The following is a 27,627-nucleotide window of genomic DNA, read 5'->3' on the forward strand; positions in this document are numbered from 1 at the left end:
ATTTGACTGCAAGTTAGAAAAGTATACCTACTGAGATATGGTAATGGAAAAGGCATTAGCAACATACCTGTAGTGCGGTCGTGTTCGCTGATGAGCCAGAACGTATGGGAAAAAATGGATTGCATATTGGCTGCCGAGACAATCCATATGTCTTGGTGCACGTGTATAAGACAGGTGTGTGCGCGAGAACAACGATGTATAGTGCATCGATGCTTTCAATACACACGTAGAAGGTGTAGAAGGAGGCGGCATTGCAGGTCTATCGATAGAAAAATAAAAATTCGTATAGATTCACGACCTACTTTAACATCGTGCTGTCCAAATGAGAATAATGGCTATGGTGCTGCCATCTGCCGACCTGGTCAACGCTACCGCATCAGGTACCGATCGGATCACGTTCTTGTGGGGATTTGATGCGAAAAAAGCTCTCAAAAAGAGTGAGTCCAAATGTTGCTTCCATGTTGGTGTTTAACGCAGAGAATACCTGTATTTCCAGTGGGTTCCCAGTAAAAACACTCAGTGCTTGTGCGACGCTCGAGCTAAAGCTTGATCTCAATAGAGAACGTTAGAGAAGACATGCCCGTGGTTTAGCCAGAGGTGACCCATAGCGTCTGGGCGGTTCTACCGTAGAAGGTGACGGAAGATCCAAGCTCTCCCACCAGCATTGTCAACGTCGATACAACATCACACCACTCTTCAAGGAAAGTACAGGCGATGGAAAACTAAACGAACCCAAGAAATTGCCAGACACATACCTGAAAAATTTCGCGGATAGAAGAGCCTGTTAGCCGACACATAGCTCGGCCACGAAGTTGGGTGATCCCTCATGCCTCGATAGCTCCGCTGTCTAAGGCCAAGTTGGTGCTCGGAAGGAGCTTGGGGATCGCTAGAGACGCGATGGATATTCGGTGCCATCCCGGTGCCATTGGGTGACCGTCGTCGAAAGATAGGATTCGGACTCTTCACCGTCGGGACAAAGTGGTATCGAACGTAGCCGGTAATGAACATTGAAGCTGTCTTCCCGTAATAGTCCAGTGCTTGTACATACAGTAGTAGGGGAAACCTACAAGGTACTTTCAGCTTTCGTTAATTTTACCATCCTGTGTACAAACGTTTGCGGGAAATCCGGCACAATTGTCGGTGGGGTGTCGAGACTAAGTCGTAATTCGCGGATTGAGCAGTGTATGAGATAGAAAAGAGCAAGCCTAGACAATATGGATGCCGATTTGCGACACTATTAGTTGGGTTGGATCCGTGGCTTGCGACAGAATGATCCATTATGTATCATGCATCATGTGATATACTCCAAGCGTGAACATTTGAATGCCCGCGACGAGACTGAGAGCCATGTCGAGGAATTCATCATCCAATATTGATGATGCGGGAGAGGGGGGGGGGGGAGATTTGGTTTACTCGGTTTGACCAGCGCCACTCGACAGTGGGTTTTGCATGCCAATGATAGCGTCGTTGTAAAAGGATATCGATAAAATGCTTGCATGAATTTACGATCTGCCTTCAAAATCACGCTCTTTTTCGAGCGAGGATCATATCTACACCCCACTCAACCTCGACCTCCGCATCCGGCTCGACCATATCATACTCCTCATTTTCAGTCCCACTCTGTTTACCAGCAGCGCCGAGTGCCGCCCCTTTCCTCAAATTGTTCCAAAACCTCACCTCGACTGGTCCCTCGGGATTCGCTGCATCCTCTGGGTGCATTTCTCTGAACGCGTGTAGAGCGCTCCACGTCTCAAGGTATCCAAGTATATCCAACCACGTCATCATCTTACGCATGAGAACCGGCAAGGTTTCAGAGGGTGGAAGTTCCGGGAAATATGAACCTGATCACCAGAAGACATGATAGGGGATGCGGAAAGGTGAGGCTCAGTTAATGGGTAATGAGAGGATAAACAGACCTGTAAAATATACCCTGTCTAATGGCTCGAACACTTCCGTCGCTCCGGTGGTAGCGTCAAGCATGGAATTAGGCTCAGGAACATCCAAGAGATGCCTCCATAAGATGCTCCGACCAGGTTGTTGCCAATATCGTCCGATGGATGATGTCGTGTCATGGGATTCAGAATAGTGCAAAATAAGTGGAGTGAGATTAGGGTGAGTGGGAAAGCGGAACTCAGTGTAGACCTGTGCACACGTTGTATTGTATTAGCTTGAGTCAACGGTAGTCGATGCCAGGGGGAGAACATACCCAAGCAGCAACAGTCCCGCCTTTACGAAGTATCCTTGCGAGTTGGGGCCAAACCCTGGACCAATCAAACCAGTGACATGACTGGGCTACACGAAGCAATCACGACACGACGAGCATTGTTGAGTGATAGATCGGAGAGCCAAAGGGGAATGAACAGGAGGAAAGAGAGGAAAACGAACCTGCAATGACGAGATCGACGCTTTCGTCTGCGATAAAATCGAGTGACTCAGCAGGGGACTGAATGAACCCGATCGTCTGTCCTGGGCTCTGAGGAGGCCGGGAACCGACGTCAGATACGTCATCGACTTGCTGCAGCTGGGGCTGACGCTTCTTCAGAGCTTCGCGTGCTGATTGAATCATGTTCTCGCTGGGATCGATCCCGAGGACATGTGTGAAAGGCGTCAGTTCGAATGTTGCCTGGCCTATCCGTGGATGATAGCGGTTAGCGATTAATGCATACCAGGAATCCAGTAGCACCCCAGTCAATACCCCTACCCAGAGTATGGAAGAACGAGCGAAACGCACCCGTTCCACAACCCAAATCCACTGCCCGCCCCCACCTTGCGTTTGCGTTTGCATCCGTCTTCAGGGATTGCGAAGAGGGCCGATATCGATGGCGATGGAAGTCGAAGATATAATTGTACAGGGAACGGGGGTACGTTGGGCGTGAGGAAGCGTAGGAGAGAGCGTCAAAGGTGGTTTTGCTGAAGGTGGCCATCGTTGGCGTGGGTGTCTGTCCTGTGCGTTCCCGGTGTTGGTATCACTATGGGCAGATGCGAACTGTCGGTGTCGTGGCGCACACGGTAGCTGTGAGAGCCAGCCGGCGATCATTTTGAAGCCGTTCCTGTTGACCGTGAGCCCATAAATCTTCGGAGTTCGCGGAGGGAGAAGCTGGTGGGCGAGTACTGTGGGCACAGCCACCTGCAAATTTTCCGGAATAGACTGACATCCTTACGCCAACCTTCCCTAAGATGTACTTGCCGTGCGTTCCATTCTATCGACAGATATAATCACGGGTATGTCGCCAACACCTTGACGACCAATCCAGCGGACATATCCATACTCCTCTCATTTGTAACCAAATTTGTCATTTCCACCATCTGTCCTTCGTACTCAACATAATGCAATATTGGGGAGTGTTTAAAGGTGAGAGACTGGCCTCTGAAGATGTTGGATTTGACGCCTCCGGGTGCGACATGCGTGTCTTTGATACCAAGAGGCTGGAGCTCCATCGAGAGCCCTTTAGCGATGCTGTGGAGTGCAACTTTAGAAGCGTAGAAGGGCGTTCCCCCGGGTGCGGTTCCGGCATTGTGGACACTGTCGTCATCAGTAGTGATCTGCGAGTGGGACAGAGTTAGTGCGAAGTATATGGAGACGACTTACACCATGCCAGCGACAAACCGATATTGACGATGAGACCTTTGCGCAGTCATAGCCGGTAAGGTGTGGAGCTCGAATACATTCCGGATTTCCTCAATTGTCCCTTCAACAGCTGGACCTGCAATGTGCACACTATCCTATTTTCCCAGTCATGCACACTTCCGGCTCATTGGCGACAAATGTCTACGAACTTCCAAACAAAAAGGAAAAAGGGAAGCAGAAAAAATAATACCGTCGTCGTCACGATGTCGACCGGCCAAAAGTGTGGGTAATGTGAAGACCGATACAGCGCCGTCGAGTGGTGCAACAGATCATCATCTACTGTGAACGATTCTTGTTCGGAGTTGACTAGGACTAGCGTAACTGAGGAGAAATGACATGGACATTGCCTTGGGTAACACCTAATAGGGTGACATTACATGTACATAGAAGAATTCAGTCGTCGTCGGGTTTACAGGGTAACCATACACCAGAGGAGCGATCTCGTCATGTGGGGGAGCAAATGGCATACTGTAATGCAGTCCAGTCTCTCACGTACAAGCCATCCACGCCTCGATCTTGGCTCGTAACATGAATAAATCGTTGAAGGTCCAGTGAGGACTTGATTCTTATGTGGCAGAACCAGGAGTTCCGCGGAAAACATCCGTCCCTCGCTTTCGTTTCAGCGCGTGTCTAGTGCTTCGTTACACTGGGCGGCCAGTTCAGCCAGTTCTCTGAGTAATAACTGATACTTCGAGACTCCATGTGCTGCGTCATCCATCATCCTGGATTGGTGAAAATGCGCTCAGTAATTGAGTTGTTACAGCGCGTGAGAATGCTCACCGTTGCACTGGATCCAGGCTATCATATAGGATATAATCAATCGCTTTCTTGAAAACCCATTCAATGCCGAAGAGATGCTAGTAAAAGTATTACGGACTCAGTTCTTGGATGCAGAAAGAAACTTACACGGACTCGAGACTGACGTGTGTCCTCCACAGCATCATCATTGATGAACCGATCAGCAGCCTCCAAACCATGTCAGTTAGCATCAGATGGGAATTTACATGCTTCTCTTAGCACTTGCGCAGTTTCGGATGCGACTCCACGCCAACACCTTTGTAAGATCTAGTGTTCGCCTACCTTCAGCTAGCCAGCCAGCAATAACAGTGACCAGAAGTCACCTTTCCTGCAATATCTTCAACCGGTGTCCGCCTTTCATGCCCATCAATGGTCCCAATAAGCATCTCTCGCCACTTCCTGATTTGCTCTACCTCCGAGAGAAATTCACGTCTGGAAAACATTATGGGTACATGACACTGAGTGAGTGGCATGGCATGCAGTTACCTATCAAACACAGTGTCTAGACTGTGAAGGCTTGCAACCAGTGAGCAGTAGAGTTGAAGACGTGGTGTTACCTTACCTACATTCCCACCCCCCGTATACAATAGCGACGACTTGAAAAACCTTCACATCATGTAATGAACACCGCTTGCCTTAAGTTGCGAATAGGAATAGACTCACCTTAGCAGCGAAGGGTGCTGAGCTCAATTCCATCACATTTTTCCACAATTTCGCCCGGCCAATATAGTTAGAGACAACCTGTGAGTCAGAGCCAACCTCCGACTCAAATTCAGGGTTTAGTCGGATGTCGAACGCCCAGTCATTAATCTCCGCTAAGAAAACAACCAATGTGTTGATACGGTGTGTCTGCACTATTACAGTCAGTTCTCCGCATTCAGACGTATCCTGAGCTGGGGCACTACCTGAAGGGCCTATATGTATTGATGAACACATCTCATTGTCACTACTCACCCTTATCTATTCTAGTATTGGATTCAGCATGGGTTTCCGTCTCCATTATTGAGGGAAATTCGTTAAAGAATCCCATCCTCCCGATCTGGAGTATCCTGGTAGACGACGTGAGGCCACACAATCAATACGAACAAAGAGAAAATGCACACAAAGTTGTTGAAATTGCTGCCTCCAAATACGTCTACAAAGAATTCAGCAGCAGCCTCGACAGCAACCGTCTCGCCGAAATGCTTTGGCTCGTCCAACTTGCCCACCAGAAGAGATACTCACAAGCTGACAGATTGAAAAGGAGTTAATAAGAGACTTGCCCATCTAACTAGAACAGAGAAATTATCTCTATGTGTTAAGGTTCATTGATCTCAGCGTCAACGAACATGTATTGATGTACTCACAGGATTCTGAAAAGCATCCTCATAACCTCTCTATCTGAATCCATTTGACGCCAAGCCAGGGGCATCATCACCGAGCATAAATGAGTAGAGGTGTCGAGGGTCTGCCATGTTTCCGGATCTAATGTGCCACTGGACGGGGAGAAACGTCTCGGAACAAGGCGAAGGTAATCTGAGCAGCTTGTAATAGTTGTCACTAGGAGTCTACCTGCAAGACGGGAGGACAATGCTCTCAGCAAAGAGACAAACCAATGGTTGGCGGGGAGTGACCAGCTGGTCACATTATACAGGGCAATGCGATCATCAAAGATCAAGTGTTTCGGATCGTCTTGCACTGGCATGACCACAATTCAACTCTTCCCGATGCTGAGCCATGTATGACACGGACGTCATCCTCTACGGGATCAAGTGCAAGACCTGTAGCGAGTTCGATGATATCTCCGCCTTGGGGGGCGCTGCCATAGTCACCCAACTGTTGCAATTAGATATCACAGTACATGTAATAGATGTTGATCTCACCTTCAGTTCTGATTCCATCAGCGACAAGGGCATGTATGAGGATTTTACCATTGAGCTACGCGTGAGGCAATTCCACTTCACACCAGGCACATGAGGAGCGTCCGCGAGCTATGAAGATGTAACCATTAGGGAATATGATATTTGGAGGTTCAACATAGAAGCACACCAACATCAGAAGCTACGTGGTCCTCGCGCGTACAACCAGAGCATTTGGCGATATCGATTGTAACTGTGCAGCCCAGCGAGTGGTACGGGCTGATATATGACGCTTCATGGACTACCTTTGCACCCTGAATAGATCGAATGTGTTGCATCAAGTGCCATGGTTCCTCCACTCCTTGTTGAACAGTCTTTCCAAGGCCCCTGACCGAAGGAACGCCACCTTCTGCTGAAATTTTTCGGGGGACAAGAGGGCAGATACCGAGCGTTCGCCCCCGCCGTAACTGAGCAGTACCAGAAAACGAATGTCATCCTTCCTACGGACATAAGCAATCGCAGCGAAGTCCTTGTGACTAGAGAGGGTGATCGAACGATCCTTCACTTCTACATCCTCGGGCAGGATATGGTCCCGGACAAAGCCATCGTGGCAAAGTGTTTGGTCATGTAGCTCAAAGGTGAATGTAGACGAATACTTGGCTGCTTTATAAGGAAGAACGTGCTGCTTGAATTCCATTTCCTGGAGCGCCTCGGAATGCCAAAATTTCTGAAATAGGTGGACTCGAAAAGTACTTGGTGTACAGTGATCCCCGTGAAGTTGGATAGCTCACAGCATGCCAACCTGACCTCGCAGATTGGTCCAAGGTTTCCAGCGGGCAACCATATTTCAAGTCATTATTAGTAGTGGACATCTGCAATCATTCGGCAGGATGCTTGCGGAGCTATTCTTCAGGGATGTCTTTCCTGAAGATACTGATGAATGCACTGGGTGCCGATGAAACGATGCCTTGGCAATCACTGAAGCAGCTCGGGTCATCTGCTAAGAAGCTACCGGAACACCCAGACTTTCGTGTGTGGCCCCACGCAAAGATGCTCTGGTCGTTGGACGTGCAAATGATTTCAAGCTGCAAACGACGAAATGCACGTCTCCCCTCTCCGTACAGCGTTGGCATGTGCACGCCGAAGAGCCCCAATAGCGAATACGCTCGATCCTCCTCGCGTGTCGTTGTAGGGTCAGCAGCCCAAGACATAATCTGGGTTACGCTGGGACGTGCAAGATCCAATCCTTCCTCCAAGACTTGCTCTGGGATTCGTGTGATGCGACTGGAGTGTCTGCGAGCTCTGCTTTGTTGCTAATCCATTCCCACTCCTGGTTAAGGAAATGAACATCCTTCGGCGCAACAAGTTCTTGAAGTGTTCAGCCTCGCGAAAACCACTTTGAAATTGCCGTCGACTCTTCCTCATTCGTCCAAGGGTTGCCAGTGACATCATGTAGGTAGGCGTAACATCGCTCCGCATTTTCGTACCACCGGTACACGGGGTTGATTGCTTCTGATACCTCGGAGCTGCTTTTTTTTATCGATGTAGCAAGTGTCGATCCACACCCACTCCAGACCATCTTTCTGAGCTTCTCAGCAGGTGTCGTTTATCTTCTTGTACCCGGTACGCCCTCTGATTCCAGTCCTCTTCCCTTGGCTCATAGTCACGAATTGCTCCATCTCCTAGAAAAACACTTCTTTCTCGTTCTGCTCCACCACGCCCCAGCAATGCGATAGAATGCCATATTCTTTTTCGGTGAGGGCGGGGCCATAAAACTCTCCGAAGACTTCGGTTGCAGTGTCAACCTCCTTCCCTTCGTCGATGCTCATCTCAATGTCGAGTATAGCAGCAACGTCAATAAGTCGCATCGTGTAGCTATAACTGGTGAGTGAATCCATACTGCAAAGATCAAAACCTCGTACTCAACAAGTCTCGATGTGTGGTCAGGGTCCAAGATACGTGTTCCCGTCACCCGAGGTGGTGTATGATGAATACGACCATCTTCTCACAATAGGCGCCTCCCGGCACGTTTGTTGACTTCAGCAAGCTTGAGGGTAGGTTTTCGATCAACCAAGAAGTTAGGTGCATGAGACCTCGGGTGGGTGAGTGCAGAGTTGATTAATATTGATCATGATGAGACTTTCTGATGAGTCTCTGCACGAATGGTTTGCAGGAGGTCCACGCAGGTTGGAGTCAGCACCAACGCGAGACGGGTTGTTATTCCGCAGAGCTGGCGGCGTGTGAAGAGAATGGATCCATCACGTGATTCACCCGATATGATATGGTGCGTGCGCGTGAACGCCCGCAGCAAGACTGCAAACCATGTCGAGCAATTCAACACCCAAGGTGGTCCTCGTGACGGGGTGTACGACGGGGGGTATCGGATTTCATCTGTACGTCTGTGTCTAAGATTCGTCTTGGCTTATTCGGTTTGGCCGTCGCCAAATTTTTCCTGCATTCTGGATCTTGCGCTGGCGTTGTACTATATGGTCTAGTCGTTCCCACTAACTAACAAAAACTACTAGTTGCGAAGAATTTGCAGAAAAAGGATGCATTGTCTACGCGACGTCCCGCAGGCTCGAGACTATGGAGGGTTTCCAACACGATACCATCCGCACGATGGCTTTGGACGTCACCAAGGAGGAGGATATTAGCGCCGCGGTGCAGAAGATATTAGAGGAACAGGGGAAGATAGATATTGTCGTGAATAATGCGGGTGCATTAGCTATAGGTGCGTATGGTTATAGTTGTCTTTCAGTTTTCTGTTGGGTCATTGCACGTACGCTCGAAGAGTGGATAGCTAATACGATATATGTGCCATGTACCAGGCCCAGTTGCCGAGGCAACGATTGAGCAAATCCGAAACGCGTTCGAACTCAACACCTTCGCCGCTCTCCGCGTCACCAACGCTATTGTGCCGTCTATGATCAAACGACGTGAAGGTCTCATCATCAACGTTGGGTCTATCGCTGGTATAGTGTAAGTCTCTTTCCACGGTACACCAGATACTGGAAAGTCATGACCGAGGGCAATGATCCACGATACCAGCACGACGCCATGGAATACTCTGTACTGCGCTGCCAAAGCTGCGCTCCACACCATTACCGAGGGCCTTGATATGGAGCTCAAACCGTTCGGTATAAAAGTGATGCTCGTCGTACCGGGCGGCGTCAAATCCAACATCTCTAAAAACCAAGCTCTCACGTTCAAGTTACCCCCGACCTCGCACTACGTCGAGTATGAAGACCGACTAATAGAGAGAATGAACCTGGCTGCGCATAAGGATAGTATGCCTACCGACGCGTTTGCCAGAGAGGTCGTGGCGAAGGCATTGGTACCGTGCCCACCTCCGTATCTGTCCCTTGGGTGGAATACCTGGAAGGTATACATTTCGCAGTGGTTGCCGAGACAGTACGTCCTCGGACAGATGTATAAGGCGATGGTGTGGAAGAACAAATCAACGTGATGTGTTGATGCTCGACGAGGGCTTCGTGGGTCACATGGAGTCCTGGTAGGCTTTGCAGGCGAGTGATAGCATCGTCGTAATAGGATATCGATGAGAAATTCTTGTACGAATTCACGACCTACCTTCAATATCACACTTTTTCGAGAGACTCGATCTTGGCCGTATCATACTCATTTTTCGCCACCGGGCGTGATCAAGCGTAATCTCAGTGGTACAGATATTCGTATCTTCTCTTGTGATACGCAAGGGCTTCCTCCCCCCGAAATTGGAACATGGATACGATCACGAGGGTGCGAATACCCTGAATCTGCACATGCTGTGTGGTCATTTCGAGTCACCACGTTATGATCTGCGATTTCCAAAGAGTGACCGTAGGTTCAACGGCGTTCCGCTTTGAAGTGTTTATATAAAAGAGAAGAGATCGTAATACCTGCAGCCTAACGACGAACCCCCATGTCTTACCGCCTGAGAACGACAGCTCCCAGCTACCCGCCTCCTCCTAATGACAGTTTCCTCATGAAAGGCTTAGAAGGACCGGTTGAGACTCTTTCTCCCAGTCCAGCAGTCCGTTTTTCCAGCAGGGTACAGCTACGCAATGTCAAATCGATTGCTTCCTACTCGTGGATCAACGGAGTAACACCTAGCATTGCCGTTCCAGGTGAGCCCAGCTGGTAGGAGATCCCTCAATAGCGCTCACACATTAACGTATACTAGGATATCCACGAATATGGAAGAACACCACCGTTACGAACGTTCCTGCTGACTCTGGTTTCTGTTATCTCGATCACAATGCATTGTTCATGGGTCATCGTTCCCCTCTCATACCCATATTTGCTGCCGTCGACTCACTCCGTGACGACTTCCAGTACCGTGACCTAGATCTTATCACGGACAGGAATAGCTTGCGCAAATTGTTGCGTTGCATCGACCAACAGCATGACAAGACCTTCCGCATTGATCTCGACTTGCTAGGGAAGACGTGTCTCCTTACACGCTGTGAAGAAACCCTCACGGATACTATCAAAGAATTCCACGGATTCGGCGTCGAGTACGAACGAGCCGCAACTAAACCACGCCGCGGCTCCGAAGAGGAGACGAGCCACCATCGCATCATCAGCTATGTAAGTCACCGCAAACCTGACCAGTCAACTCCATCACTCAGCATACTGCTAGAATTTTGGGGGACTGAAAATATTGCTCCGTTTCGCGATTGATGCCTGTGCGGAGCCGGAGAGCGAGGATGATTCTTTCCTCGCCTCCTTCTCCTCACTGAGTATCGGGGAAAGAGGACCGTCCACACTCTCTGATGGCCTAGCCTACTCCAGCCGTTTCGGAATGAAAGTAAAGCTAACTTCACCTCGCTCGGTCCTTCCTCAGTCAAGCGTAATCGAGATCAAGACTAGAGCGGCGCGCAGGGAAGTGGACTGGAAAGAAAGCTATCCCCAGTTATACCTGTCACAGACACCTTACTTGTACTTGGCGAGGTACACACGTGGCACATTTGGTCCAGTGGAGAAGGTTCATATTAATAGCCAGGAGATGGCTTCCCACGCTAGGGAGGCTGAAGCTGCGATGGCTAAATTGGAAGCACTTTTGAGTGCCCTTCTGAAGGCCGTACGAAAGTATGGTGAGGGAGTGCCACTAAGCTTGGTGTATCGTGCAGGAAAGTTGCAGTTGTATAAGCGCAAAGAGGGGACTGGAGAGCCTTTCGGGAAGGACATTTCGAGCAAATTCCAACATGCAACTGTTATCTAACGAACTTGTTAACAACAGTAGGAAAGGATGTCGGCTGAGGCAATGCAAGAATGGGATGATAAAAAGCATTGGCAGGTTTCGAATGTCGCCATGACATCACGATTTGTATGTACTAGTATGTAGTGTTTCTGTCACTTGTCCGGGCATCCTTACGGTGCTTTCTGGTTCGGAGCTGCTCCATGTAAACCGAGTTGTACTTCGCGCTGCATTGTCCATCGCCGTTGTAATTTGAAAATTATCGAACGAGTTAGTCCTGGTGTTTCAGAATGTTGTGACGGAGTGAAGAACCCACTGCGAAGTCCGGATGATGCGTTGATGCTGAGCGCTGGACGAGGGCTTTGTGGTTCTTACGCAGATAGGATATCTGTGTGGATTCACGACTTCCATTCGATATCATACCTTTTCCTAACCAGGATCATAGGGTTACCTACAGGACCAGCGGAGGATCCGCTCTCCTCAGAAAACGGGTGAGCACCCGTTGGTGACTCACCTGCTCCCTCAGGCAGTACATGATATGTAGACATCCGGGAGTGCTGTCGGTGTGAACTGTGGGCAGACCAAAAGATAGTCATTGGTTACTAATGATCAGCGTTGCAGGAAAACGTTGAACGTGGTGTGCTCACCGTGCAAGATAAACTCTTTTTTGCGAGTATGTTATTTACGTTCCCTACTGTAATAAGCTGGTGTGCTTCTTGGGCACCATCAACCGGGAACTCACCAGAAAGCATATGCCCGACGTCGTGTGCTTGTGCACCAGAATCCGGATGATTGTTAGAAGAAGTCGATGTCCTATTATGGTACTGATGAATCCTGGCATCGTTGTGGCAACCTGGCGTCCACAACGCGCGCGTCTCATTCAACAATGGATAGGTACGCCTGAATGCGTTTGGTACGGAAATGCAGGTTAGGAAAGAAGAAAGAAAAACAAAACACATTGGGGATGAAAATGAACCCCCTTGCATCGAGTGCTGCCCAAAACATGTTCCTGAGAGTCGATGTCAGTTCTAAGATGTGTGGTTGAGGTACACATACGAGCTTAGCACTCCAACTAGCAGCCACCGAGAGGCGACTGGTTTTCTCTGGTTCACATAGGGGCACAAGGGGAGTAGAGTCGTCACTGCATAACTGATTACAGGGCCCAGGGTACTTTAGCCACGACCGATGCACATCTAGCGACCAGCCGCCTCCTTCTCACCTCCGTTACGCTACGAGACTCGGACAGGCAAAAACTACTGCCTTGGTCGCAAGAACGGCAAGCAGCAATCCGATGCAACCATTCTTAGGGGGTCAAGTTGGGGGCTAGTTCATATTTGAAAGCAATAAGGGCTGCCATAACGAAGGCACGCGTAGCGGCCCCAATTGCAATGTGGGTCCGACAGTAGTTGGATCGAGTCTAAGTCATGCTGGCTATTAAAAGATAAGTACTCCACCCTTCACACAAACACAAACTGAACCATTGAAGAGATACTCGGTGAAAATCTGCAATGGATTGGTTACAGTCGTTCACATCGTCTTTGCTGCGAGTTTCTTATGTTCCTCTTGTCTGAAGAGCAAGGACGACTCAAACTTCAGTGCAAGCCGACCTTCGGTAAGTTCGCCGAACCCGGACGGCGTCGACCGTACGAGTCTGTTGGAGTAATACACGACGAATAACTTCACACCAACAGGCTCTCCGTTGTCACCACGTGATAATTTTCGGTCTTCGCCTCTCATTTCAGCGCGCCCACACCGCCTCGCCAGATTCCTGTTTGTAATAAAGTTTGTTCTCTCTTCCTCTTTTTGCGCAGTATTGCCGCATACTCTCCAAACGGACGGACGGACCCCCCTGTTCAGTCGTACCCGGAACCGTACTAGAAACCACTACACCCACCGGCTATCCGCACCGCTCCAACATGTGTACCCCGGTCGAACGACACAATACGCTCCCCTAGTGGTTGGGACCCCGAAATTCGAACAAGGATAACATCGCGAGGGTACCTCAAATCCTCACGCGCTGATACTTGGCTGATACTATGGTCATCCTTGGAATCTTTGATTACATCCAGCAACTGTTGCATTCTAGGACAGTACCACTCCCGGCATCATAATCTGCGATTTTCAAAAAGTGACCGTAGGTTCAATGGCGTTCCGCTTTGAAGTATGTTACATAAATGAACAGAGACCCCGTGTCTTATAGAACAGCAGTTCGGGCCTCTTACCCACCTCCTGATAATGACGGTTTTCTCTTGAAAGACTTGGAAGGACCAGCTGAAACTCTTGCTCCCAAGCCAGCCAGTTCGTGCTTCTAGCGAGCTACAACTACGCAATGTCAAGCGGATTACCTCCTACTCTTGGGTCTGGGCACCAACACCTAGCATTGCCGTTCCAGGTTAGCCAAGTTGGTTAAAAAGGATCAAAGTTAGTAACTTACATTATGCATTACAAGGTTATCCGTGCATATGGAGGACGATCACTGTTAAGACCGTTCCCGCTGACGATTGCGTCGATTGCGATGTATCATTCATGGGCCATCGTTCGCCTCTGATACCCATATTTGCTGCTGTCGATTTACTGCTCGACGACTTGCAGTATCATGACTCCGACCTCGTAACGGACGAGAATAACTTGCGCGAGTTGCTACGTTGCATCGACCGACGGCATGACAAGTCCTTCTGCATTGATCTCGACTTGTTAGGGAAGACGTGTCTCTTTTCGTGCCTTATACGCCACGAAGAAGCCTCTATCAAAGAATTCCGAGGATATGGCCACGAGTGTGAGGTAGGTGCAACTAAACCACGTCGTGGCTCTGAAGACGGAATAAGTCACCATCGCGTCATCAGCTACGTAAGTCACTGTAATCACGCCCAGCCCACTATGTTACACAGCATACTGGTTAGGATTTCGGAGGGCTCAAAGTATTGCTTCGTTGCGAGGATGATTCCTTCCCTGCCTCCTTATTCGCACTAAGCATCGGAACGAAGGCAGCGTCAACACTAATGATTCTGCCTACTTCAGCCGTTTCGAGATGAAAGTAAAGCTGACCTCGCTTCGCTCGGTCCTTCCTCAGTCAAGTATGATCGAGATCAAGACAAGAGCGGCACGCAGGCAACTGGACTGTAAAGAAGTCTACGTCCAGTTATACCTGTCACAAACACCTTACTTTTACTTGGAAAAGCACACGCGTGGCAATAGCTAGGAGAAGGCATCCTACGTTATGGAGGCCGAAGTTGCAATGGCTAAATTGGAGGCACTTCTGAGTGCCATTCTAAAAGTCGTAAGTATTGGCGAGGGAGTATCCCTAAGCGCAGAGAGGGGACTAGACAGCCTTTCGGGAAGGACGTTTAGAACAAGTTCCAACGTGTAGTTTCTATCTGGCAAATTTGTTAACAGTAGGATGGAAGGATGGAGGTCAACGGAGGCAATGGGATGATGAAAGTAATGGTGAATTTCGAATGCCGTTATGCCATCACGGTCTGTGTGTACCAGTAGTGTTGTCTGTGATCTATCAAGACATCCTAATTGTGCTTTTCGGTGCGGTGCTGCTCCACGTAAACCGAATTACATTTCGCACTGCGATGTCCACTAGAACGTGGCCGGCGCCGCCGGCAGGCACCTTGTTCACCATGCCGGAGCGCAGTCACGACCGCTGGGTTTTGCCGTGCGGAGTCAATTGACAAGCAAATGCGCGGATGTCGAAAAAAGCGTCTCATTTTCGGGCTGGAGTGACCTTGTAAACAAGGTGATCACCATTGTATGTTGAACATTATCAAATAAGCCAGTCCTGATGTTGAACCTACTGCGGAAGATAAGACGTCGGACCGATCGGTGGTACAAAATCGTCGTATATTGAAGTCTTTGCATTGACGTCGCCGAAAACTAACGCCTAGTCGCGAGATTTATTAGGACCAGTATGACACGCAATCGCAAAGTGAGAGAGCGAAACACCCGATAGAGCAACATAGTCATTACAATCCATGTGCCAGACACCGGACAGACACTAATCCACATACGATCCACGAGTCCTGTCCATCGGGAACCCCCTCTGAAGCTGTTTGCATTGCGATGAAATTCCTATTTTCGACAACGAGTTAGGTCAACAATGGGGCTTGTCCATCAAGTATTATCGTCGCGAATGTCCTCTGCAGGGACGTAAATTCAACATCTCCCAAAAAATTAACTTCTCACCAACTCCCATTCACCTCGCATTGCATCGAACATGAGCAGGTAGTAGAGAGGATGAATTTGGTTGCGAATAAGGATAGAATGCTTACTAAGGGGCTCGCAAGAGGAGTTGCGGAGTGGATACTGACTACGTGCTCACCGCACTACTTGTTGATAGGTGGAACACGTGAAACGGTGTGGATCTTTGGAAGTGGTTCCGTGGCAGTATGTCCTATGCATTAATGGGATGCTGTAGAACATAAGGACGTGTGACATGCCGACACTTCGATGGATGAGTTTCGTGATTCGCATTGCAAGAATATTCCGATAGTAGCGAAATCACGCCCCCTCAGTATCATGAAACTTGGGAGGCGGAACTTAGAGTAGGTCTGCGCACTGTTTTAAGCGTCGGTTTGTGTCACTGCGGATAGGCGTCCGGCGCGCAGGGAAGGAAAGAAGGACGTACCCAAAACGCAGTGCTCCCGTCTGTGCTTGCAAGTCAAGGGTCACACCCCGGACAGATCGAAAAGTAGTGATGTGATTTGGCTCGCTTCACATTGAACATTGCTGAGTGGTGGATCTGGAAGAGAGGAAAACGTACCTACAATCACAACGCCGATGCTTTTCCATGCGATAAAAGGGAGGACCCAATGGCAGGGGGATGGATGGATTCGACTCTTTGTCTTTGTCTCTAAACCCTGGCCTTACTTCGAGATGAAGGTTGAGAATCGACATATCGAGTTGCTGCGTGCTGAATGCACATGAGTCGTGAAAAGTACGAGTCCGAATATTGCTTTACCTACCCCACCAACGCTAACGATTGAAATGATGATCCATTCCGGTTTGATTCCGGTAATATCTTGCCCAGGAGTGGAAGAAGGAAAGAAACGCACGCATTTCGCACCCCACATGTATTGCTCGCCCCCACCTTGTATTCGCATCTGACCGAGGGATACACGAGAAGGGTGTCAATGTCAACACCGATGAAAATCAAAGATACAATGAATATGGTGGACATGAAGGTAGTATTGCCGGTTACGGCCGGGTATCACCATAGTGCTTGCCTTGCGGCTGGTGATGGAGTCGGCGCAAGGTGTGTAGGTGAAGGTACATGTTGTGGCCAACTTCCGGGGATGCATCCTCTGTTCAGTCCTGGGGTTTTCCTCGTACCAGCAAAGTGTTACATGTTGCAATTTGTGTTCCCAGTCAGTATGTTCTCACTTCTCAGGGTCACCTTGGACTCCTTTCAAGTTCCTCCGCACCACCACAGCCTCAAACTCAATATGCCCTCGGCCCTAACGCGATCCTAATCTCGAAATGGAACAAGGATAAGAATCGAAATACGATCAGGAGAGTACATCTGCACAGGTTGCGCAGTCATTTTTGGGATCCTTGATTGCACCCAGTCATTCTTCCGTCCTAGGACCTCCGCAGCACCATGATCTGCGATTTACAAAATGCGACAGTTAGGTTCAACTTTTGGCACTATAAAGCGAGACATTATGGTGCGCGCGCTACCGCCAAACACCTCTGCTAGCACCATGTCTTACAGAACGACATTTGCCACCTACCCATCTCTTGCTAATGATGATTTCCTCCTGAAGGGCCTGGATCCAGGGCCTGTTGAAACCTTTTCTCCCGGTACCTCAGCCCATGTTCCTAGCAGGGTACAGCTACGCAATGTCAAGCCGATCGCCTCCTATTCGTGGGTCGACGGGACAACACCTAGTATCGCCGTTCCAGGTGGGGAAAGTTAGTAGAAGTTTATGTATTAACGCTTACATAGCGCGTACTAGGATATCCACGAATATGGAAGAACACCACCGTTACAACCGTTCCGGCCGACTCGGGTATCCATTATGTCAATCACAACGCGTTGCGCATGGGGCATCACTCCCTTTTCATACCCATATTTGCTGCCATCGACTCACTGAATGACGACTTCCAGTACCGTGACGTAGACCTCATCACGGACAGGAGTAACCTACGCAAATTGTTACGTTGCGTCGACCAACAACATCACAAGACCTTTCGCATTGACCTTGACTTGCTAGGGAATGCATGTCTCCTTACATGCTGTGAAGAAGCCTGGGTAGTGACTATTGATAAATTCTGTGGATACGGCCACGAGTACGAGCTAGCTGCAACCAAACCACGACGTGGTTCCGAGGACAACATAAGTCACCATTGCATCATTACCTACGTAGGTCACTGCGAACATGACACCTCAATAACTCCGTCACTCACCATACCGCTAGGATTTCGGGGGAATCAAAGTACTGCTTCGTTACGAAGTTGATGCCTGTGTGGAGTTGGAAAGCGAGCATGACTATCTCTTTGCCTCCTCCGCAATGAGCGTCGAGACGAGAGAAACATCAGCATTCCCTGATGATTCGGCTTACTCCAGCCAGTTTGGGATGAAAATAAAGTTGACTTCACCTCGCTCGGTCCTTCCTCAGTCGAGCGTAATCGAGATCAAGACGAGATCAGCACGCAGAGAACTGGACTGGAAAGAAGTCTACCCTCAGTTGTACCTGTCGCAAACACCTTACTTGTATTTGGCAAAGCACACACGTGGCACGTTTGGTCCAGTAGAGAAGGTGCAGATCAATAGCCAGGGGATGATAGCCCACACTAGGGAAGCTGAGGCTACGATGGCTAAATTGGAGGCACTTCTGAATGCTATTCTGAAGGCCGTACGTAAACATGGCGAGGGAGTGCCACTAACATTGGTGTATCGGGCAGGGAAGTTGCAATTGTATACACGCAAGGCAGGGACTGGACAATCTTTCGGGAAGGACATTTTGAGCAAGTTTCAACGTGCAGCACCTACATGATGGATTTGTTGAGTGGGAGGAAAAGGTGGAGTTCGGTGGAAGCATCGCGAGAATGGCTTGATAGAAGGAGCAATGGCGAGTTATGTATGTTGAGACAACACCACGCTTATATGCTGCTAGCATTTTCTGTCATTCGTCGATTTGATGCTGCCGCGCCCACTCCCATTGTACGTTGAACGTTTTTGAAAAAGTAGTCCTGACCCGCGTCAAGTCCAGGTCAGAATATGTGGTAAACTGAAGGCACAGCTCGTACATACAGTACTATTGTTTGACCAGAGCTGCAAAATATGCAGTGCGACACCCTACACCGCAATCTAAGCCGTGGAGTCGTACACAGAGCATGTCATACAATAGCCCAAGATGACTGGGTACTTTTTTAAAAGATAAATTACATCTGTATGGTAGCAGGAACCCATTTACTGCTCGAGAGAGGCGGTTTTCAGAGTAACTCGCCAGGACTGAGGTCAGATCACATCAGATGAATATACAGGCTGTCAGAGGGCCCCTCAGACACTTCCCTACCCTCTAAAAAATTTCAGACAATCAAAAGAGAATTTTAGTTGCGATCATTGTTGCAATGAAGTGATGCAGTAGCGGCGAAGTGAGCATCAGGAGTCACAAGATCTGTAGGTTATCGTTATTATCAAACCTGTCGGAGTAGCAATGTATCATTTTGGGGCCATAAATCGGCATCACTCTGGCAGCTCCATCAACTGTTTTAATTTCTATCAGAAATTTCTATGTACATGGTCCCCCACCTGACCATGCAATTTTTTTAATTACATTTTTAGACATGTGGTTGTGTAGGTCTGAGACGGGGGCGTTTTGATCTTGTAACTCCGGTCAAACGATGGTGGCTAACATGTGCATGGGTAGAAAAATCACCTTCTCCCTCAGCCGTGGGAAGCGTGTCCAACACCAGGAGTTCACTGACTACTTAGGTTCCCAGAGAATGAGAGGGTGATGTCGAAGAGGTTATGATCTTACTTACGAGAAAAGATCTTTCTCGTCCTGATGACCATCGGTGTTCAATACGCGACGTATCAAAAGGCGTTGACTTCCGTGTAATTTCGGAGAGCCTACATGAAAAACGCTGATTGACATTCAAAGCTAACGCCTGGTCATCACGGAGGAATGTGACCAGTTCCCCGGACATCATGAACTTTCTCAACAAAGAGCCCGAGGGACCTCCGCACGGATGGATATTACTCATGAAAATGGGTTTAAAAATGCACAGAAATATATGACAATGCGGTCGTGCGTGTTGATGGCCGTTTAATGCTCGGTGCGGTAGTGGCTGCTGAAGGAGTACTGGAGGAAAGATTAGTGGAGGCTTGATCCCAAATGTGGAGAAGAAGGTTTTCCACAGCTGAAGCCTATCTGCGGGCGACTATGTAGTTCTGAGGCTATCCTCTGAGGGTTGACGGAGTTTGGAATGCCATCAGCTGTTCTGCGTGCACAAGATTGGATGAAGGTATAGCACATTCTCTGGTCCAGGATTGTAATGAAGCTAGTCACTCTCTGCGTCGTGAGCTCAGTGGTGGAAGAGATTGCGTAGACACATGCGGCGGGGGTTCAAGCAATGGAGTAAGGCCATTTGATCAGGGCGTTCCACATTTGTTCCTGTGATGGCACTAGCAAACGCTAGCCATTTATAACTAATGGGAGAGTAGGGTAAGTGAGGTTCCTACTCATTATCTGGGCAATCTGGGTGGCTTGCGAGAACTTCGGTATATTGGGTGGTGAGATGATTCTCTAGCCTTGGGTTTGAAAGGGGATTACAAACTCGCCCCCTGCGAGAACGCATGCACATGAGCGACTCACGCGTTCGGAGTCTATATTTGCAGTATTTCAACAGGTTGCAAAGAATCACAGCAGTGCCACAAAATCAAATGGACATCGTCAATTGAACTTACCGTCTCGTGAAAGACTCCGGGGTGGCATACAGATTTGAAATTGCCAAATGGTGAGGTCAGCTGGTCCTAAAAACGCTGCGCTCGGGTCGCAACACTGGGCAAGGGTAACAGCTGCGACATATCCTGATTCTCTCGGCAGCAGCTATCTTGACGTGACCGCTATCTCAATACGTTTTCTTCCCTTGCGAGCAGTGTTTATCTTGTTCTATACATTAGTATCTCGGGACTCGCGGCACCTGGTATAGAACAAGTGATTGTGACAATTCGCTTCAGTCGTAACTTGGATTTATTCCCGCATCCGCTCCCCGCTCTCGAGTCATCAAAGTAAGTACCTACTTACCTCATTTACCCCTTCATAAACCGTGTGATTGATACGCCTTCAGAGGCTACAGCGATAGCAACGGCATTGCTGACCTGCTAGGCTAGGGGCTCAATATGTACATTCTAAGACACCATGTGCGCAAGTCCAGAGCAGGGCAGTTGGAGTGGCCTCGTGATCAGTGCCTACGTACGCCTTTGTTTCCTCTTTATTCCCACGTCTACAGTCCCCGAATATTGTGGTATGTTACATTTCTTCACTTGCTTTGCACCCTGTCCGACTCTCCATTTCTTCTCTTGATACAACTGTTTAAACATCGTTCCACAGTGCCTTCTCTCTCAAATGAAAATGCATCACAGGACCTATCAACTTCCCATACAAAACCGGTATCCAGCGGTATCCTTGCCATCTCTATCTATTTGCTTCGCTGTATACGAGTGTATACGCCCCCTATAAGTACATTAACATGTACTGGGTCCTCGGAGTAATCGTGGCTTGATGGTCCACGGTGATTAACGACGAAAAAATCTTTCACGATCCCCTCCTACCCAACCCTGTCTCCTGACTTACCAACAGTCTAGCCCTTACTCCCATAAGATGACCTTGCAGCTGATCAAATGCCAAGCCCATTCTTTTATATTAGTTCAATCCTTGATGTATCGAGGCAAGCTTCGCTGAGTTTTCTCCGCATCCCTTTCAGCAACATCCTTTCAGCTAGGAATGTTGTTCTAGCGGGGATTTCCCTAAGCGGTGCTGACGGCAACACGGGGTAGCTCGGTTGGTGAGTGATAGTGAGTGATGATACATAGGTGGAACTGGAATAAATCATCGTCACATCCACATCCTCTGATTGAGCGAGGCGTCCAGTGGGTATGATCAAGGATATAATGCGGCCACCAGTTGATGCGACGATATGCTCGTGTCGTTCATCAACTTCTTTAACAATCTCGAAGGGTTCCGCATTTACGGCCGCGATACGTGTTTCATTTGTCCCGCTACCGCGGGTGTCCGTGAATAGGTATCGTACGCATGAGAGATAAGTTGCATTGAAAAATATCAATATCTGTGGTGCTGCATCGAATGTACGACCCCCATCACGGTCCAGCAAGCACACGCTGCACACATTGCTTGCACGAAAGGGCAACTTACCCTGATGAAGATGTACGGCACCATCACTACACGCCTCCGGCCACGGGAAGGACCGGACGCCGAGATGAGCTGACCTCGCTTACCTTGAAGAAGGTTGTGTTCCCAGAGACCGGCGGAGATGCCACTACTCACTGGATGTACGATGGGACACTTAGGCATACGTATTTCGCGAAAACTAGGAAGGAATTGCAGGAAGACAGTGCGATAAATTAGGATTACACTTGGAAAAGACGCTCATGCCGGATCTTGGACTAGGAGAGGGATAATAGTCAGCTGTGGTCTGCATCCCCAGGAAAGAGTTTCTAAAAACGTGGGTATGTATACGTAGATGGAGTCATAGAAGGGCGTAATCAGCGACAACTCGTGACTTTTCTCTAATGCACAGTAGCCTCTTTAATAGCGACGACTTAAGTTCGATCAGTGTCCATGAGAATGTAGGGCCATCGCAGAATGAACACAGATGACTACACAGCATCCTGCGACAAGCGTGAAGAGTTAACGCTGTATTAAACTAAACGCGGGATGGTGGACTAGGAACATGCCATGAGTTTGAGTCTAGCGTCTTGAATGTGAGGTAAGGCATCTGCCTCGACCAAGCCACGCCCATTCCTGATTCCTGATTAAACGTCTACCAGGCAAAACCGAGTCGCGGTAGCTGATGAACACTCGAACGTGCTCACAACTGCCAATCATAAAGAGCAGGAGATCACTCCGGCTTGCTGTGTCTAATTTGAACCTTACCAAAATGTGGGCGTGGTTGGCCATGAAAGGATGCACCTTCGAAAATGAACCCGGTCAAGCTTGGCCGTTTTTTGATGGAATCATAGGGGATAGGTCCCATGTCCTAAATTCAGTAGCAATGCGGGAGCAGAGCCTTATATTACCTTCCATTCCCAGTACTGTTCCAGTGCTGGCAGGTGGACACAGGTTGGGGTCCCTGATCACGACTCGTAGAAAAGTCAACAAACGTGTAACGTGACGTTCAGCGGGTGGTGCATGGGCTCTGATTATCTAATATATTCGTAGGTCCCACCTCACACTTTCAGTTCACTTGCGGCCGTGTGAATGTTCTCCGGTGAACGTTCAGTGACGATTATACTAGCAGAACACTATGCCCTCTCGCCCATAGAAGATGCGGGAAAATGAATCAAGCCATACGAAGCCCCTTCTCATGCGTTGGTCATGCTGCCCAAAAATCCACGCATACTGTGCACCTTCACGTTATCACCCCTTGAGCAAACAAGTACTCACTTTCATCCTGAGGGTATAAAATGCCCGCCGATCAGACTCACACTCCCCAGCGAACTCTCCAATTCGCAGCTAACCTTTCATACTTGCAACTCAGTCGAGATGTACTTCCGCGCATCTGCTCTTCTCTTCCCAATCTGTGCCCTCGCTTCCCTTGCTGCGGCTGTCCCAGGGGCTATCGACGCCCGCGGCGGCAGCGGGGTATGCTATGGCGATTACCTGTGCTGCCAAACGATATACCCTGTACGTATCGCAGCGTCGCTTGCCATCATGCGCCCGGAATGCTAATGGACTGACCGACTGCATGCGCAGGCCAACGAAGTTAGTGCCCAGGAAATCCAAAACCTTTACAGTGTCATCATCAATCCTATCGTTGGGCCCTATTTTGCGACCGAGTGTGCAGGGTTTCACTGGCAATTGCAATGCTAATGTGCTCTGCTGCACGAATCAGCATTGAAGTAAGCACCCAATAAACATGGAGAATCTGTCCGGTTTCTAACTGAAGCTTTTCACAGAGAGGTCTAGTCTACGAATGGTTGCAGCAAGTACGTGGAATAAGTGTCGAGGAGGTCGTGTGAATGGTCTTGTATAAATATGCCGATCGTGCTGTAGTTTTGGTTTGTACCCAAGAAAACGTGTTGTAAATCGTGGTGATTCAAAGACGAGAAGCCCCTCTGCGGGCGCAGATTTACCAATGGACTATTGCTATAGCGCTATTACGATGAGGACGGAAATTTACTGTAGGAGCGCATGTAACGCGCTGTTCAGGTTAGCCTTAAGCCCGCATACTCGGGCCAGAAGAGCACAATGCTCGTCGGCCATCAGCAACATTATTGTCACCGGATATAGGATTTAGCTTCCAAAAAAGTGCGCTGCCTCTTTCGAGAGTTCGGTCGCAGAAGGCTTACGTGGTACTTGTATTTATCTTTCGGGATTCGGGCTTCCGTGTGACCTGTACACCGGTTTCTCTGAAACATCATCACGCGGGTTCCATTCGCCAACTCCTCGGGCTGGCGCTGCGAAGGCAAAAAAAGCCTATCCATTCTGGTAAGGTCAGCGATCTTCCTATTCAATATAGATAGGGATAGCGCCGTCCTCGGGAGACCCTGAAAAGAGACATCACTACATGAGCTGGCCAGTTCAGGTACGTCGTACATACTACATCCCGAGAGCCCGCAAATATCATGCGCAGCGTACCCGCGTGAAAGTAATCCGAAATCCGTCCGTTCGGAACCTCAATGACGTAGAAGAGGACAGAGAACCTGATCTGTCATGGATGAAAGCGCAGAATGCCGTAGCGAGCATAAGGATCTGAGTTTGGCATACTCGGAGTCCACAGCGCCCTACACCTTCTTTCGACCCCCACCTTCCCTCGATTCATTCGCTACCACTGGCCCTCACTATCCTAGCCGCCACGCCATCATAACCCCTTTAACTTCCAGTGGAGCAGTGGGAGAGGACCTCCCGTGCGCTGAGCTGAGCTCGAGGCAAGCACCTCGATGATGTATCTACTAAACAGAACGTGTGCTTGTCCGCGTCTACCCTCCTTCTGACTAAGCCCAATGTGGCTGTGTCCTCGCCCTGACTTCAAGCTTTCAAGCTTCACCGGCCACGCACGCTTTCCCTCGTATGTCGAAACGTGCATACCACGAATTCGGGTCCTCCACACATTGGCGTCAATACACATCCAGTGTGCCACAGCAGCTATTTCTTAGCGGTACTGAGACGCTCGGCAATGAAAACCTACCATGAGGCGAGGGTGATGCTGACAACAGCCAGATAATAGAAAAAAACGGGCATCACTGGTCAACCTGCAAACCGGTTCTGCAACGTCTAACCGTCAGGGGCGATCCCGCAAAAATGGTGAGTTGACTACGTGGGTTCAAGGTGCTCAAGGAGAGGCAAGGGTTAAGATCCTGGTAGGTTATCTGCTATCTTTGATCCTCCGTCCACGTCTGCTTATTTTTCCCTCATCCGTTGGCGTTCATTATAACCACCTGTCATGACTGGTACCAACTTCACCAGAAACTAGTCGACAGGAGAGTCTTTAAGCAGGGCCATGCCGAGAGAATTTGAGGCAGAGCTGAAGAGCGTCTTATTTGAGTGAAGATGACGAGCGAAAGAATGCCGGGCTTGGAGGTGGTGATGAGAGAACGCCGAAAACATGGGACACCACAGTCAGAGCGAGCCTGGGACACGAAGTTGAGGGCGTTGGCAGGGTTTCCAGATGGGTGGTTCAGCCAGTGCGTACCCTGGTTCACCGCGCCGTGTGTACTTTGCCCAATGGAGACCTCACGTACTCAGATACGGTCGCCCCACGGGAACAATGCTAGATACACAGAAGTGAATCTAAGGTACGTGTATCGTATGAGAGGAGCTAGGCAGTGAGGAACGGATATACGCTGAACAACACTTCCTGTTCCCGATGTTGCTTCAGTCCGGCTTGCCGGGTAAAATATCAATCATTGGCGCGGTCCGCGGGATGCAGACCCGTTTTCCTTGTACAAACTCTTGCTATTAATCCACCAAAACCTACGGCGGAAATTTTCGAGGCCCGCTGCGGTTGATGATGCAGAATCTGCTTAAGTCACAACAAACAGGAGTTCCAGCAGAACTCCTTACATAGACCTCTCCCAATATGCAGCCACCATTTGAAACAGGTCATCTAGCTAGTTATTCTTCCACATACACCTTCCGAGTCGTCCCGTCTTTGTGCAGCCTCCATCTCGATCTCGTTTCCGTGGGCCCAGACTCTCGCTTCGATAATTGGGCACTTTGTCCTGGTCTTTAGTTGCCTTCAGAACTGAATTGTGTCCATACTTGCCCTGCGAATATGCCTCTGGGCCAATATCTGGGCTCTTCCCGAGGACAGCTCCATGCAGGTGCATACATGTGATTCATCTGGTTTTGTTCTCATTTTGAACATACACAGTACTTCCAGTTGAAGAATTCTAGTATGAGATCGAGCACACACAAGGAAGACTGACCCCATCGGTTGGCTGGGTGATCAATGTGATCAATGTAAGACACAGATAATACCCATGTAGCCATTGAAACTTGAAAGGTGGCACGGGTGTTCAATGTACGCTCTCAAGCCTTGTAAATGATGCCCCTGAAGAAAGAAGGCATAGAACAAAAGGTGCCAGTCAACAGCGCGGCGCACCAAGGCAGCTTCCTGGAATGGAGCTCCTAAATGAGTTTTCCGGCTTAGTTTTGCACCCAGTAAGGTAAAGTGCCATTGACTTACCAGCGTATCGCTGACCAGACTTAGACGGCTATCTCGACGCCTCTGGTCATTCGCAACCTTCTCGTGTGGCTGTCTCGAGTTAGTGCATCCTTCATTCTTCGTCACCACCAATAACAAGTACTTTGTATTCTGAGTGTGTATATGCTTATGTACATCACCCATTGTGAAGATGTCAGAACGCCTTGTGGAGGCATTTCGTGAGCTCAATTCGATTCTCGACACTACCACTGGAGCGACAAAGGTATTCAAGCCATTGGATAGGGTATATTTTACAGGCCTCTCTCTCGTCTCATTAAACATCAATTTCGCATCCCCTATCATGTCCTCTGGTAATCAAGTTCATATTTCCCAGAACTTTCATCCTCTCAAACTTGCCGGTTCTCGTGCGCAAGACAATGACATGGTTGGATATACTTGCGTACCTCAAGATATGCGACACTCCACACAGGATTTTAGAGATGCAGGTGCACTCGGAGGAGGCAACTGAGGGAACAGTCGAGGTAAGGTTTTGGAACAGCTTGAGGGGAGCGGCAATAGGTACTAATAGTAGTGGCAGTGGTGGTACTGACGCTAGTGGACAAAGTGGGGTTGGAAATAAGGAGTGTGAGATGGCCGCCCTGGGCATAGCTATGAATTTCACCCGGGAGGGTATTATACCAGAGGGAGGTCGCGAATCGGTAAACTGTGACGACGACATCATGTGCATGTAAGCTCATTAATGCCATTCAAACGTGAACCAAAAAGCTGTCGGCGAGCATCAATACATGACCTCTCTCGCGAATGTGTCAGTACGCATACTATTCTTGTTCGCAGCTAGGTTCATCTTCTCTATTGACCGCTCTTCGTACTCAACGTAATACAAAGTGGGGGGCAACTTGAACGTGATCTTAGAGATGTTGAATTTGACATCAGCCGGTGCAGCGAGCATCACATTGATATCGAATGGTTTGAGCTCCATATCAAGGCCTCCGGTGATGCTGTATAGTGCAGAGTATTCCATGGCGTCGTATTGGTATCGTCGATCATTATCCTCGGTCGTGACTTTTCCGTGTCGGGTGCGCCTGGTGGAGACTCACATTGTACCAACGATGGACCCAATGTTAATGACGAGACCCTCATGTCGTTTCATCATAGGCGGCACGGTAGCCTTGGTGACGCAGAGAGCAGCAAAGCTGTTGAGCTCGAATGCTTTCCGGGTTTGCGCGATCGTCGCTTCGGCAACTGGACCTGGTACCACTGCACACGTATCATATCAACTATCCGCTCTTCGAGTATACGTCGAACGA

At 49.1% G+C, this 27,627-nt stretch overlaps 8 protein-coding genes across 8 annotated transcripts; 4 read left to right on the top strand and 4 right to left on the bottom strand.

Annotated features, from left to right (window-relative positions):
• Positions 1-1,040: 1,040 nt before the first annotated feature.
• Positions 1,041-3,050, bottom strand: F5J12DRAFT_863774 (S-adenosyl-L-methionine-dependent methyltransferase). The gene is made up of 5 exons (XM_051746979.1): positions 2,732-3,050; positions 2,386-2,628; positions 2,207-2,292; positions 1,917-2,142; positions 1,041-1,841 (listed from the first exon to the last, which is right to left on the bottom strand). Exons 1-5 carry the CDS (start codon positions 2,922-2,924, stop codon positions 1,522-1,524), a joined length of 1,068 nt encoding a protein of 355 aa, XP_051595122.1. The 5' UTR covers positions 2,925-3,050; the 3' UTR covers positions 1,041-1,521.
• A 2,040-nt stretch (positions 3,051-5,090) lies between these two features.
• Positions 5,091-6,348, bottom strand: F5J12DRAFT_501507 (uncharacterized protein). The gene is made up of 5 exons (XM_051739739.1): positions 6,289-6,348; positions 5,773-6,241; positions 5,651-5,716; positions 5,381-5,475; positions 5,091-5,275 (listed from the first exon to the last, which is right to left on the bottom strand). Exons 2-5 carry the CDS (start codon positions 6,108-6,110, stop codon positions 5,232-5,234), a joined length of 543 nt encoding a protein of 180 aa, XP_051595123.1. The 5' UTR covers positions 6,111-6,241; positions 6,289-6,348; the 3' UTR covers positions 5,091-5,231.
• A 2,222-nt stretch (positions 6,349-8,570) lies between these two features.
• F5J12DRAFT_863794 (uncharacterized protein) lies at positions 8,571-9,882 on the top strand. The gene is made up of 4 exons (XM_051746980.1): positions 8,571-8,657; positions 8,790-8,995; positions 9,093-9,243; positions 9,313-9,882. The coding sequence occupies exons 1-4, from the start codon at positions 8,587-8,589 to the stop codon at positions 9,728-9,730; spliced, it is 846 nt and encodes a 281-aa protein (XP_051595124.1). The 5' UTR covers positions 8,571-8,586; the 3' UTR covers positions 9,731-9,882.
• Positions 9,883-10,417: 535 nt separating this feature from the next.
• Positions 10,418-11,672, top strand: F5J12DRAFT_501599 (uncharacterized protein). The gene is made up of 2 exons (XM_051739740.1): positions 10,418-10,851; positions 10,904-11,672. The coding sequence occupies exons 1-2, from the start codon at positions 10,531-10,533 to the stop codon at positions 11,483-11,485; spliced, it is 903 nt and encodes a 300-aa protein (XP_051595125.1). The 5' UTR covers positions 10,418-10,530; the 3' UTR covers positions 11,486-11,672.
• F5J12DRAFT_501612 (uncharacterized protein) lies at positions 11,560-12,657 on the bottom strand. The gene is made up of 5 exons (XM_051739741.1): positions 12,204-12,657; positions 12,109-12,123; positions 11,917-12,031; positions 11,778-11,865; positions 11,560-11,688 (listed from the first exon to the last, which is right to left on the bottom strand). The coding sequence occupies exons 1-5, from the start codon at positions 12,445-12,447 to the stop codon at positions 11,635-11,637; spliced, it is 516 nt and encodes a 171-aa protein (XP_051595126.1). The 5' UTR covers positions 12,448-12,657; the 3' UTR covers positions 11,560-11,634.
• Positions 12,658-13,987: 1,330 nt separating this feature from the next.
• Positions 13,988-15,010, top strand: F5J12DRAFT_915786 (uncharacterized protein; the record flags this gene model as incomplete). Its single annotated transcript, XM_051749165.1, has 3 exons — positions 13,988-14,308; positions 14,362-14,379; positions 14,433-15,010. The coding sequence occupies 3 exons, from the start codon at positions 13,988-13,990 to the stop codon at positions 14,658-14,660; spliced, it is 567 nt and encodes a 188-aa protein (XP_051595127.1). The 3' UTR covers positions 14,661-15,010.
• A 2,156-nt stretch (positions 15,011-17,166) lies between these two features.
• Positions 17,167-18,462, top strand: F5J12DRAFT_727783 (uncharacterized protein; the record flags this gene model as incomplete). Its single annotated transcript, XM_051741827.1, has 3 exons — positions 17,167-17,368; positions 17,422-17,828; positions 17,884-18,462. The coding sequence occupies 3 exons, from the start codon at positions 17,167-17,169 to the stop codon at positions 18,460-18,462; spliced, it is 1,188 nt and encodes a 395-aa protein (XP_051595128.1).
• An 8,636-nt stretch (positions 18,463-27,098) lies between these two features.
• Positions 27,099-27,569, bottom strand: F5J12DRAFT_727827 (uncharacterized protein; the record flags this gene model as incomplete). The annotated part of the gene is given in 2 exon segments (XM_051741830.1): positions 27,099-27,402; positions 27,418-27,569. Coding segments are annotated over 2 exon segments (456 nt in total), but the record flags the coding sequence as incomplete, so codon positions are not given.
• Between the last annotated feature and the right edge of the window lie 58 nt (positions 27,570-27,627).

Source organism: Pisolithus orientalis (assembly GCF_024613125.1).
Source record: "Pisolithus orientalis strain OTSU chromosome Unknown F5J12scaffold_61, whole genome shotgun sequence".
Classification (NCBI taxonomy): Eukaryota; Fungi; Basidiomycota; class Agaricomycetes; order Boletales; family Pisolithaceae; genus Pisolithus; species Pisolithus orientalis.

Excerpts from the sequence above, each read along its gene's own strand:
- F5J12DRAFT_863774 (XM_051746979.1), bottom strand. The coding sequence starts at position 2,924 with ATGGCCACCTTCAGCAAAACCACCTTTGACGCTCTCTCCTACGCTTCC. Across the intron at positions 2,629-2,731 it reads GGATTTGGGTTGTGGAACGG|GCCAGGCAACATTCGAACTG; the intron begins GTGCGTTTCGCT and ends ATCCACGGATAG. Across the intron at positions 1,842-1,916 it reads AGACAGGGTATATTTTACAG|GTTCATATTTCCCGGAACTT; the intron begins GTCTGTTTATCC and ends TCTGGTGATCAG.
- F5J12DRAFT_501507 (XM_051739739.1), bottom strand. The coding sequence starts at position 6,110 with ATGCCAGTGCAAGACGATCCGAAACACTTGATCTTTGATGATCGCATT. Across the intron at positions 5,717-5,772 it reads AGGATGCTTTTCAGAATCCT|AGATAATTTCTCTGTTCTAG; the intron begins GTGAGTACATCA and ends CTTAACACATAG. Across the intron at positions 5,476-5,650 it reads CCTTTTCAATCTGTCAGCTT|GATACTCCAGATCGGGAGGA; the intron begins GTGAGTATCTCT and ends GTCGTCTACCAG.
- F5J12DRAFT_863794 (XM_051746980.1), top strand. The coding sequence starts at position 8,587 with ATGTCGAGCAATTCAACACCCAAGGTGGTCCTCGTGACGGGGTGTACG. Across the intron at positions 8,658-8,789 it reads GGGGGTATCGGATTTCATCT|TTGCGAAGAATTTGCAGAAA; the intron begins GTACGTCTGTGT and ends AAAAACTACTAG. Across the intron at positions 8,996-9,092 it reads TGCGGGTGCATTAGCTATAG|GCCCAGTTGCCGAGGCAACG; the intron begins GTGCGTATGGTT and ends GCCATGTACCAG.
- F5J12DRAFT_501599 (XM_051739740.1), top strand. The coding sequence starts at position 10,531 with ATGGGTCATCGTTCCCCTCTCATACCCATATTTGCTGCCGTCGACTCA. Across the intron at positions 10,852-10,903 it reads ACCATCGCATCATCAGCTAT|AATTTTGGGGGACTGAAAAT; the intron begins GTAAGTCACCGC and ends GCATACTGCTAG.
- F5J12DRAFT_501612 (XM_051739741.1), bottom strand. The coding sequence starts at position 12,447 with ATGCAAGGGGGTTCATTTTCATCCCCAATGTGTTTTGTTTTTCTTTCT. Across the intron at positions 11,866-11,916 it reads GCGGATCCTCCGCTGGTCCT|TCGTGAATCCACACAGATAT; the intron begins GTAGGTAACCCT and ends ATCGAATGGAAG. Across the intron at positions 11,689-11,777 it reads CGCATCATCCGGACTTCGCA|CGCGAAGTACAACTCGGTTT; the intron begins GTGGGTTCTTCA and ends TGGACAATGCAG.